Source organism: Homarus americanus, unplaced genomic scaffold, assembly GCF_018991925.1.
Source record: "Homarus americanus isolate GMGI-L3 unplaced genomic scaffold, GMGI_Hamer_2.0 scaffold45698, whole genome shotgun sequence".
Classification (NCBI taxonomy): Eukaryota; Metazoa; Arthropoda; class Malacostraca; order Decapoda; family Nephropidae; genus Homarus; species Homarus americanus.
The window spans coordinates 8,047,006-8,059,295 of NW_024735554.1; the positions used below are offsets into that span (position 1 = coordinate 8,047,006).

General features: G+C 37.0%; 1 protein-coding gene across 1 annotated transcript in view; it reads right to left on the reverse strand.

Moving 5' to 3' along the window:
* Window positions 1-11,580: 11,580 nt before the first annotated feature.
* LOC121871477 overlaps window positions 11,581-12,290 on the reverse strand; it is a 180,025-nt gene continuing 179,315 nt past the window's right edge. Inside the window, exon 38 of the mRNA XM_042373825.1 lies at window positions 11,581-12,284. Coding sequence (XP_042229759.1) covers window positions 12,220-12,284 — 65 coding nt within the window. The 3' untranslated portion in view covers window positions 11,581-12,219. The remainder of the gene's footprint in view (window positions 12,285-12,290) is intronic.

The window sequence follows — 12,290 nt, forward strand, 5'->3', positions numbered from 1 at the left end:
TATTGTCAAACAAAAAGACACAAAGACATGAATCCACGAGCACTTAGGTCGGTCTGTTCGTACAGGCCGATTAATTACCCAACCACTTCAATGTCCGTAACCACCTGATACCCGAGGTAGTAGGCAGTTATCAAACAGGGAGGTACTACCGCCTAGGAAGATATAGGAAGCATAATGTGTTGTTTAATGGTAGACCCTGCTGCTATATGGCATCACGATAATTGTGACCAAGTCCCTGGTTGCTGATCTGACTCATTTACACACAATCGCAGGGTCTCAATTGTTTCTCTTACTTTGACAACACAACATTTATATATATATATATATATATATATATATATATATATATATATATATATATATATATATATATATATATATATATATATATATATATATATATATATCGTGTCTCACTTTTGACCTTTTGTATTTATTTATGGTTCTTTATTATTATTTTTTATTATATAATTTTTAATTTGTATTAAAATTTGTATTATTATTATTATTATTATTATTATCATTATTATTATTATTATTATTATTATTATTATTATTATTATTATTATTATTATTATTATATTTTCGACCCCAGGTCCTGATGTGGGTCAGTGACCTGTGCCCGGGCGGGCTAGTCCATGTAAAAAAAGCCGCTCCCATGCACAGACTTTTCAGTTCTCAATAAAGGGAGTATCTCCCTAGGCTAAATTTCCGCCGTTCGCCGTTATCATTTTTTTTTTCAGTCTTACGTGAAAAAACCGCGTCCCAATTATGTTTTCATTCCTTCGTTCCTCAAATAAAATTTACAATAAAGATGGCCACACATCCGGTTAGCGTTAACCGTATTTCACGAAAAAGGTTCATTTAGACTTTAATTGCAAAATATGTAGATGATGAAGATAGATCAGGGTTGTGGTGTGTTTGATAAAACATATGTCAAAGACTAACACATACAGTATATTACATATAGTTAAAGTTTATTATACTGTATGGGTGAACAATTTACTGGTACCAATAATCATTTTGAGTTTTCTTATTATGCTTATGCTTTTAGTATAGATTTATAATTGTACCGTTGTAATTAATCATTTGATATTACAATAACTGAATTGAACAAAAATTCCCATCGATTTCTGCCAGAAACTCCCGTTCGTTTCGGAGTCCTCAGGTCATCATTTTCCGGTGAAAAATCTGATTTTGATACTCCTCTAAAAGTAACAACGCGACATTGAAGCTTCGTTTCAATATACAGTAAACTAAATCCTGCTAACAGTGATATGGCCTCGTGTGAACTAAAGTTTGTTCTCACATTAAAAAAATTTTCCTCTTTATTCTTCTTTTATAGATTTGTGTGTTTAGTAACTACTCCACTTTCATGCATTTAATATTTTATGCTTATTCTATCAATCAGTCAGATAGTCCTTTGTTTTTGTTCTAACTTTGTATTTATGGCTATCATTTTTTTCAGAGTATTATAAAGTTCATTATTTTATTTTTACGGATATATTGTACACATGTACCTGTAAGTTACTTAATGCACAAAGGCAGAACATACCATACAAAAAACTCATATCAGACAACAATGACCCTAAATAGATAAATAATTATTTAAAGAACGTCATTGGCCAAAGGAAGGCTATAGGTAGAAGGATAAATCGTGGCGAAATTCACCTCCGGGATTGTTATAGGGTATTGGCGAGTAGGGTTAAAACCGAGATAAGGAAAGCCAAGAGGAATAATGAGGTAAGGATAGCAAGGGAGGCGAAGACAAATCCCAAAGGATTCTACCAAATGTATCAAACTAAAATACGAGAAAAGATTGGACCAATACGGCCAGACACCGACGAGCTCACTGATAACGATAGAGAAATGAGCAATAATTTGAATAAATATTTTTCAACAGTTTTCACCACCGAAAATTTAAACATGATACCCGGGGCACCGACTTTATTCAGAGATAGTGAAGAAAACAAATTAAGTGAGATAGTAGTGACTAGTAACGATGTTAGTAAGCAAATAGACAAACTAAAGCCTAATAAGTCACCTGGTCCCGATGAGGTATTTGCCAGAGTATTAAAGGAATGTAAGGAAGAGCTTAGTATGCCCTTAGCAAAGTTGTTTAACATGTCCTTAAAAACAGGTGTAGTACCAGAATCCTGGAGGATAGCGAATGTAATACCGATTTTCAAGAAGGGGGATAGATCACTATCCTCTAACTACCGCCCAATCAGTCTAACATCAATAGTAGGTAAATTACTGGAAGCAATCATTTCAAACTCTATTCGAAATCACCTGGAGAAGCACCGATTGATCAATGATTCCCAGCATGGCTTCACAAGCGGACGTTCATGTCTAACTAATCTATTAACATTCTTTTCATTAGTTTTCGAATCGGTGGACGAGGGGCACAATTATGATGTGGTATATCTCGACTTTAGCAAAGCCTTCGACAGAGTCCCCCACGAAAGACTAATTAGAAAGGTAGAAGCACATGGCATCAAAGGTAATATCCTTAAATGGATTAGGGCGTGGTTACAGGACAGGAAACAGCGAGTGAGCATTAATGGCACTAAGTCCCATTGGAGCAACGTCACAAGTGGAGTTCCCCAAGGCTCAGTACTTGGACCATTATTATTTATTATATACATAAACGACATAGATATCGGCATAGACAGCAACATAAGCAAATTTGCTGATGACACTAAAATAGGACATGTTATTAAATCTGACGAGGACTCCACAAAACTACAGGAAGATCTAAACAAATTTTTCGAATGGTCTGAAAAATGGCAGATGAAATTCAACGTGGACAAATGTAAAGTATTCAGTATAGGAGATGTAAACAGGGATACCAGATACCAGATGAACAACGATGCCATGGAGAAATCCGACTGCGAGAGAGATTTAGGAGTAATGATAAGTAGGAACCTTAGCCAAGTAAACAATGTGTTTTTGCTCGTAACAAGGCTAATAAAGTACTTGGGTTCATACAAAGGAGTGTTAGTTACAAGACTAGCGAGGTCATCCTAAAACTGTATCTTGCTCTTTTGAGACAACACCTGGATTACGCAATTCAGTTCTGGTCACCGTATTACAGAATGGATATAGAATCCTTGGAAAGAATTCAGAGGAGAATGACAAGACTAATCCCGGGCATTAGGAACCTTGAGTATAAAGACAGGTTAAAGCATCTTAATTTGCACTCCCTCGAGAGACGTAGAGCGAGGGGCGACCTGATGGAGGTGTATAAGTGGAAGGCAGGGCTAAACAAAGGGGACATTACAAAGGTACTCAAACTATCCAACCAGGAGCGAACTCGTAACAATGGTTTTAAATTAGACAAATTTAGATTTAGGCGTGAAATAGGTAAACACTGGTTTGGAAACAGAGTAGTGGATGAATGGAACAAGTTACCAAATATCATCATTAACTCGAATACGCTGAATAGCTTCAAACATAGGCTGGATGCTTATATGAGCAATAGGGGTTGGGTGTAAACGGGACTGCCCAGTATGGGCCAATAGGCCCGCTGCAGTTTCCTCCATTCTTATGTTCTTATGTTCTTATGTAAGTGAAGATCTTCGTCTCTTAGGGCTCTACTCTGAAGATGGAATAAATGATGTTCCGATGCTCCGAACTTATATACAACTTTTGTAATGGTAATGATATAGACACCAACTCACGTTTTAGTAACTTCAGCTTATGACAAAATTACCTGAGGTTCATATAAAGGTGAACACACAATACAACCCATTAACTCTTGTTGGAGTCAATGTTCCTCGCGAGATTCAAATTAAGAGTTCTAATCTTCAAAATTTATCGAGTTCACAGGGACATGGACATAGTGAAGCACGAGTTTCTATATACCACCATGTACTCTTTTGGGGTTATAATTACTGTGTGTGTGTGTGCGCGTGTGCGCGTGTGTGTGTGTGTGGCAAAACCTTACTTTTGAAGTGTATTTGTTTACAGAGTATATTCTTATAAAATAATTTCATGTTTCTTTGCTAAATACATTATTGATAACATCATCCTAAGGGGTAAATATGAGCGAGGTAGGCGTATGTAATTGACGGAATCAACAGTGAATACAATGGCTGCATTACTGGAAACAGGTTCATACTATCTCCGTGGTTTATACATTTTGATACATATGTGTACAATTCTTAAATTATACCTACCATGCCAATTGAATCTGTAATTAATTTAAATACAGAGATGCCTTATACCTGCATCAGAAGATGTATGCAGAAAAGAATAGCAGCAACAAGGAAGGTCCTCATGATGGTGATGTTATGCTGCCTGGTCGAGGTCTTTTGTGTCTGATTTCCCTCAATGATGTGGACTTGAACGATGAAAGTGTGAGGGATTTCGTCTACTGTTCGTTACCGTGGACGCCACCCCCAGAGAAAGGAAAGACGGGAATTATTGTCTCTGTTCAAACTCGTTGTTGAGAGTTGCGACGACAAAGAGTAGGGCCAGAGGCGTGGTTCTGGTACCTGAGCTCTCTCACAACCTCCTGTGTTCTGTGCTGAACAGAGCTGCAGTGCTCACTGCACTGCCGGGTAAATGCTTATAAAATAGTGCCTAGGTTGCTGCATAATATTTTTTCTACGTGTGGTGCAGGTGGGGAGGTTCATAAGTCAATGCACTGTGCACTGTAAGGGGATCATTTCGCTTTCAGCACACCAGCGCATACGGCAACACAATAACGTTATGAATATTGCATGTTGACATGATATTTCAGGATTCTTGCCCGTATTGCTCAGAGAGTTCCTGTTACATTTATGTGTTTTTATATGTATATTGGTATGTTCCAGACAAGTTATTCAAATGAACATCTTAAGTTTGACGTTGGGGATTTTGTATCATATAATTAATTGATGTGATCTGAAGATCTACTAATAAATGAGAGGTAATACAGTTAGTTGTTGGTTTATGTGAGCTGTTACAAGATAGACATTGGTGGCTGGCGGCCAAGCAGTAAGCGAAAATAGAGATTGAAAAAATTATCAGCTAACCCGTCTTCCCTCGGTAGCCCGCTGAACGCATGAAAAAGTTTAATTAAACACATGATAACCTATTATAAATTAGCTATGCATTGTCAAAGATACACACATATATATATATATATATATATATATATATATATATATATATATATATATATATATATATATATATCTTGAATTGGTGTCGAATGGCTTTGTCTTTATTCAAGACATCTCTGTCCATGTAATCCAGTTGCTCTCTGAAGATGTCTTTGAATAAAGACGAAAGTTGCTGTACCTGTTGTTTCCATTGTCCCGTATGATATTTATATATATATATATATATATATATATATATATATATATATATATATATATATATATATATATATATATATATATATATTTTCATACATACATACATACTACTTTGCTGTCACTCGGAATCGAGTATGATGATCATCCAGCTATGATACAATTATATGAATTATTAAAGGTGTCACAGATGTTGCACGTGTGGTGGGCTGCATTTAGTGCGGTGAGGGACGGCAGCAGCTTATTTTCAGGGTTGGCGCTTGTCTTCCTCGGTATGCAGTCGGGCTAACTCGAAAGTATGATGAAAACTATGATGAGTTGGAAGATGGTTGCATGTGAGTTGATTTATGTGGTAAGGCTGGAGCACAGGGTGCAGTCACACATCTTGGCTCTTTCTCTTCCTGATCCATTGGTGTAGGTAGCTACAACAACTGGGGAGAGGGAGAGCTGCAATGGACTGGCGATAGCCCAGTCTGTTGGTTTTCGCCTCAGTAGCCTTTCTAACTTGCATTGCCGTTGGTGTCGTCATGGGTTCCCGTGTTGGTCACCTCTTCCGCCTATTCCGCCGTTGGCGTCTTACTGGAGCTCTGTAATCATGTGTGCCCGATAAGTGGCTCCACCACAGATTTTTTGTTCGGAGTTTACTCCCGTAGCCTTATACATACCAAGGTTGATCTGCGAGGCAGTGGTTAGTAGCTGCCAGGACCTGTCCACATGCTGATGGGCCTTTGCACTGTGCCTTTGGGGCCACCGCTGCTCTGAGATCCCTTGCTGGTCTAGCCTGGGGCCGCAAGGCACCTAGTTACCGTGTGTTGCCACGAGGAGACACAGCAGGAGTCTTGATGGTGCATCACATTTGTTGATTTGGGCATAACATTTTAAACTTTCTTACCTTTCCACCAAAACGTGGTTAGCATGCAAGAATTTAATCTAAATTATTATGAAAAAGTAGGTGGTGACATAGGAGTATCGTGGTTAGTGCCTCTCCCTGTGGTGTGGTAGGAGGTCTTTGACAGTGGGACAGCCAAGGCAATAGTGTTGAAGGGTGTTAGCGTTGGGACAGTTTCAGAGCTTACAGGAAGAGAAGTGCGGGTCATTCCCCTCCTCAGATACTTGCCAGATAGGCAAGTATAGACACCATTATGTCTGTGGACCATAAGTCCATGTGTGTGTGTGTGTGTGTGTGTGTGTGTGTGGTACGCACTTATTGATTGTTTTAATTGCTAATTAATGCCCTCCTGCGATGTCTTCTTTTCTATTTCAGTCTGGCTTCCGCCAGACGATTTTATTCAGCTGAGGAAGTTTCATCTCGTAGTCACGTAGTTCAAAAAATATCCGCTACTTCTACAAGATAATTTATTATATATATATATATATATATATATATATATATATATATATATATATATATATATATATATATATATATATATATATATATATATATATATTCAAGCATGTCCACAATTCACTTGTTCATAAATAATCCCTTTTGCAAAGAAACTCCATATTTAGAACATGAATTCATCACCCCATCTCATCCTATTGTAACTTTAGTATTTTCATCTGGCTAGCGCTAGACGATTACTCTTAGTTGAGGAAACCCCGTCAGTATTGTCAAAGTGTTATCCTACATTGTAATCTCTCCCAACTGATATACACTTTCCTTACTCACCCCCAGTATCCCCCCCTCCCAAAGAAAGGCACCTCTCTCCCTCCCGCTCACTAGCGAATATTTTGAATTCACACTTCAGAGTTCGGGGTTCACACCTCAAGGTGAGAGAGGATTGGCAAAACCAAATGGTAAACGCAGGTTTGGAGCCAACTGTACCTTAGTGAAAGAACACATCACGTGAGCAATTCATTGTTCGGTATCACTGTCTACCAGGGAAGGATATTTTTATCATGTACAGAAAAAACATATTCTGTTGTGATGGGAAGCAGGTTGACATTACTTTTATCAGACAGGCGACTCTCGTCCTTAGTTAACCCGGTACTAAAGACTATTATAAGTCGTGTACACCGACATTGAGTCATCCAGGACCAGCTGTGAGTTGTATCAGAAAAAAAGTTATATATTTGTGCATTATTTCGTATATATTATGCAACATGTGTGGTGTGCAGAGACACTTCATCACTGTCCAGGAAATGGGAGCACCGACCTCTGTGTAATGCGTGTATGCTTCTTTACATTATAACAATATAGTTTCTTGTGTAAAGAAACCTATTTTAAAGCCTAAACACCATTTTAAGATGAAAGGTATCTTTATATATATATATATATATATATATATATATATATATATATATATATATATATATATATATATATATATATATATATATATATATACACGAGGTACATTTACCGCGAGCGATATGGAGGTTGTTATGTGGATATTGAGTGGTACCTCTAGACTAGACGATGGGACGATTACAGTTGATCTAGTGTTGTCTTTTTGGGGTAATGTTTACATCCTACGTAGGATTCGAGGTTGACATGAATATTTGGTAAATAGGCGTGTTATAAGTGTACACGGACTGTTACTGACCATAGGGTGATTGGGTGAATTCCATATTCATGTAAAACTTGTTGATTCTTCTGCATGTATCGCTCGCGTATGTGTACATACTGTATACCACTCCCACACACAAAATAAACATACATTATAGCTAATGTTAAGAACACTTGTGCATATATTCTCACACACACACACACACACACACACACACACACACACACACACACACACACACACACACGTCCACGTATACAACACATCCGTGCTTTAGTGTTCAGTATGATCATCACGTAAGGGAGACTCAGAGGGTTCAATACCCCGGTACAGTGCTGCTATGGGCAAGTTTCCCTTTGCTTTCTGCCTTTGTTTGTACTGCAGTAATTGGAAATCTCGATAGTTATTGATTGATGTTGTGTGCAGTGCTCGTCACACTACCTCCTTATGTTCCAAAATAAGGCTTAAGTGGCATTATCCTGTATCCGCACTATCTCAAGCGGACCGTCAGACCTTCGGGTCCCACTCTTACTTCTGGAGCTCATTTGTTAAAGGTTCTCATATGAACTTAACTCGGAAAAAAATATCTGTTGGGAGAAAGCGCTTTAATTGATCGCAGAATAACTTGATTATTACTATCCACACTAGATTCCGTCTACTACCTCTAACTGATTATATAAGAACTCATCTTAACTCAATAAAATATGAAATACCGTAAAATTTGCATTAAATCTCTAATTAGATACATTTTTAAAGTGCCAAGTTACGCAGCGGGGGGATGGGGGGGGGGGGACTTCAGTTGACGAGTACTGTAGGAGCTCTACTACAGAGGTATTGTCTATATAGGTTGTAAATCTCCAATAGAAACATGAAGAAAATGAAGAGAACTTAAAATTCTTCACTTTGGACTTGACACCAGAAAATCTCTACTTTCTTACTTACGTCTTAAAACATTATACCTTAAATTTATGACTCCATCCTCTTATAGTCCCCAAATTCTAGGTGTTACGTGCAGCTAGAGTCAATATGGTGAATAATGTTTTTTTTTTTTAGCATATACAGTACACTTATGTAGATACAGATCTACTCTGATACACATACAGGCACACTCGCCACAAAAGTTCTCGAGTTCTCTAAGGGTCATACAATGTAATAAAATGCTCTCTGAGGAGGTTTTATTGCAAATAAAATTTCCTCCTTTCGCCTGTAAATATTATAAAGGCGAGCAACATATATTATTACGAAATAATAAAAGTCACTTCGCAACCAGGCGTACCAACCATTCTGAGTTTAGAAAATTTTTGTGTGGCAGTTTGGGGGGAGGGGGTGGGAGGGGGTGCACGTGGAGTGTATATGGTCCACTTTGTCCCGATGTACCTCCCAAATGGTTATAACCTAAGGACATTTAATAACTCTGAATAAAACTAATCAATATATGGATTATGTCAATACTAACGAATTATCCACGTAATTCAAGAAAATTAACCGTTGAAACAAACAACAATACAGTACAAGATGGCGGAGACAAACTATCATTAATACAATTTAAAATTATGAAAAATAAAGAGCCAATTACTGATTAAATACACATAAGGATCTATCTTGTATCACTGCAGGAAAACAAAGAAACTATTTACTTTAGTTGTACTGTAGATCCACCACATAACGGCGGTGACACAAGGGTTGTATTGGGTGACTATGTTAAGTGTTAATATGTCTTGGTAGTGCCTCAAATAATGAAGCACATTACTGATGTGTTACATGTGTATGTCTTAGATATAAATTGCTATGTGTAACTCTCAGGCACTATTCCTGCTCGATAGTGAAAGATGGAAAGATGTGGTGGGCTTTACACTTTGACAACCGAACAAAGAACGACTAAGCCGGAAGCTGAACCGAGTCCACAAACGGACCGAAGGAACATTTAGCAAGGAACTTTAACTATCCCTGATTCATTTAAACAACGGTATTAGTTACTTCAACTTTCCAAAGATGACGCCACAAATGCGTCGTCTTCATGTCGTTTGCAATGTTTACGCACGTTGTGGGGATATAAAAAATTCAAATGCATAAAATTTCGCAAATTTCCGAAAGATAAGAACAGATTAGTTAATGTACTGTACTTTTAGTTTATGTACTTCCATGCGTTCACGAATGAGAAAAACGCTCAACAGATGAAATAAAAGAGGAGATGCCAATAAATAAAAGATAGACACAGAGACTTCTGATGATAAAGCACTCTAGAAGATGATTTTGTTTTCCATTCCAGGGCTCTCTGAGCTTCGCCCCCTGGAGACCGTCAGATTAAAATTTCAGGGGGAGAACATACGTTTTAGGACCGGTAAATCAATCAATCACTCAATCAGAGTACCGTTCTCGGATTGTTCACCAAACATCCAAAGTTGTGTATCTCTCTGGAAAACCCAGTTTTTAATTTCATTCATCCACCCCAGTCTCGGCCTTCCCCTGGTCTTCCTACCCTCAAATTTTCCCATTAATATTTCTGCTATTATCCCCTCATCCCCAATCATATAACCAACATATTTCTTTGTTCTTTTTCTGTACATTTCAAGTATTTTCCTTGAAGTTTGGGCTAATCTTAGTACTTCTTCGATTGTCATTCTGTATGTGTAGATTATTCTTAGCATTCGCCTATAAAACCGTATTTCATAGGCCTCCAGTCTCTTCCTGGTGTCTGCGAAGTGTACACGCTTCTGACCCCATACAATGCGGTCGACTGCAGTACCGACCATTCTGTTTCCTTGTATATCAAAGGCTTAGTATACAGTGTCCTCTATTCACGCTAACTCTATGGGACCCACTTTCATCCACACGATACTTGTATTATATTAAACTTTGTGAAGAAACATTTGTTATGGTTTACATTTGCTTTCATAATTATCATCAGTAGGAGAAAATGCAAAGTTGGTAGACCTATTTCATAATAGCACCTGTATATAATTTGATTAAGAAGGTTTAATGGTAAGAGCCCCCAGAAGTTGCTTGCCCTGGGGCCCCACAACTCTTAATCTGACCCTGATAAAGAAAGATACATTGCGAAAGAGAGAGCAAGAGGGTAAAATAAAGAAACAGACAGATAGATAGTGAAAAAAAAGGAGAGATCTCGACAGAAATAAAGGATGAAAGAGGAACATTAAATCTATATTGGGATCATATAAGAAATGAATGACACGCTCTGTCTCTTTTCTTGCAACCCCTGGCTCTCTCTCTCTCTCTTCCAGTTACAATTTACTTAGTCCCTCTGCCTTAACCCTGTTGCAACTAAAGGATATTAATAGAAGATCACTCATAATCTAACTTTTATTTTTTAACTACAACAAACTACATAATTCAGTAGTTTCCAATCAAATATACTCTACTATGGGGCACATAATAACAACTAGACTGTTGGCGTATCACATCTTTATCACTGTTTTCGTTGAGAACTAAACTATGTATATATACAGTATACAGTATATATATATATATATATATATATATATATATATATATATATATATATATATATATATATATATATATATATATATATATATATATATATATATATATATATATATATATATATATATATATATATATATATATATATATATATATATATATATATATATATACATATATATATATATATATACATATATATACATACATATATATACATATATATATATATATATATATATATATATATATATATATATATATATATATATATATATATATATATATGATCTTACACTCGCTTATGCAATATCAGTGAAAACTTAATATATTTATATGGATTACAAAGCTCACACACTGGATATATGAAAGTAATAGTACAAGAACTCCTAAACGCCTGGCAAAGCTACGACACACTTTGATAAAATAGTATCAGGTATTGTTAATTTTTATCTTTGTACGTTCATGTCATTATCTGAGTTTGGTCATGAAAACAACCATAAAACACTAGTGTCTAGGTCTAGTAGGAGCGTTATAAAGATCTAAGTATTAACAACACTAAGTCCGTGAAGGATCTTTGTTCATAGATACTGTCCTGAAAAAAACGGGAGAGATATAGTCAGCCATAAGCTGTGAATCAAGCATCTAAATGTCTTAGAAACCTCAGTACTTAACCCACAAGAGACCAAAACCACACCGACTTATCAAAAATATACGAGTGTGGTGCTGTTATAGTCAACAGACACTTATTATTTTTTTACATAAACTTTAATCTAGGATAAGCCTGTATTTTGATATGTTTTTGCCTGTCTCTTCGTGTATTGCTTGTGTTTCATCATCGCTTGGGCAGGTCAGCTGGAGGATCTAGATCAGCAGCAAGGAGGAGTAGGTAGTCGCACTTTGGGGGGGGGGGGGGGGGGAGCACCTGGCGTCTAAGAGCAGCAGTTTGCCCACTTAGCTTTGTTCGCCCCGGCGAGCGACAGGCCATCGAAGTCGGCTGTTG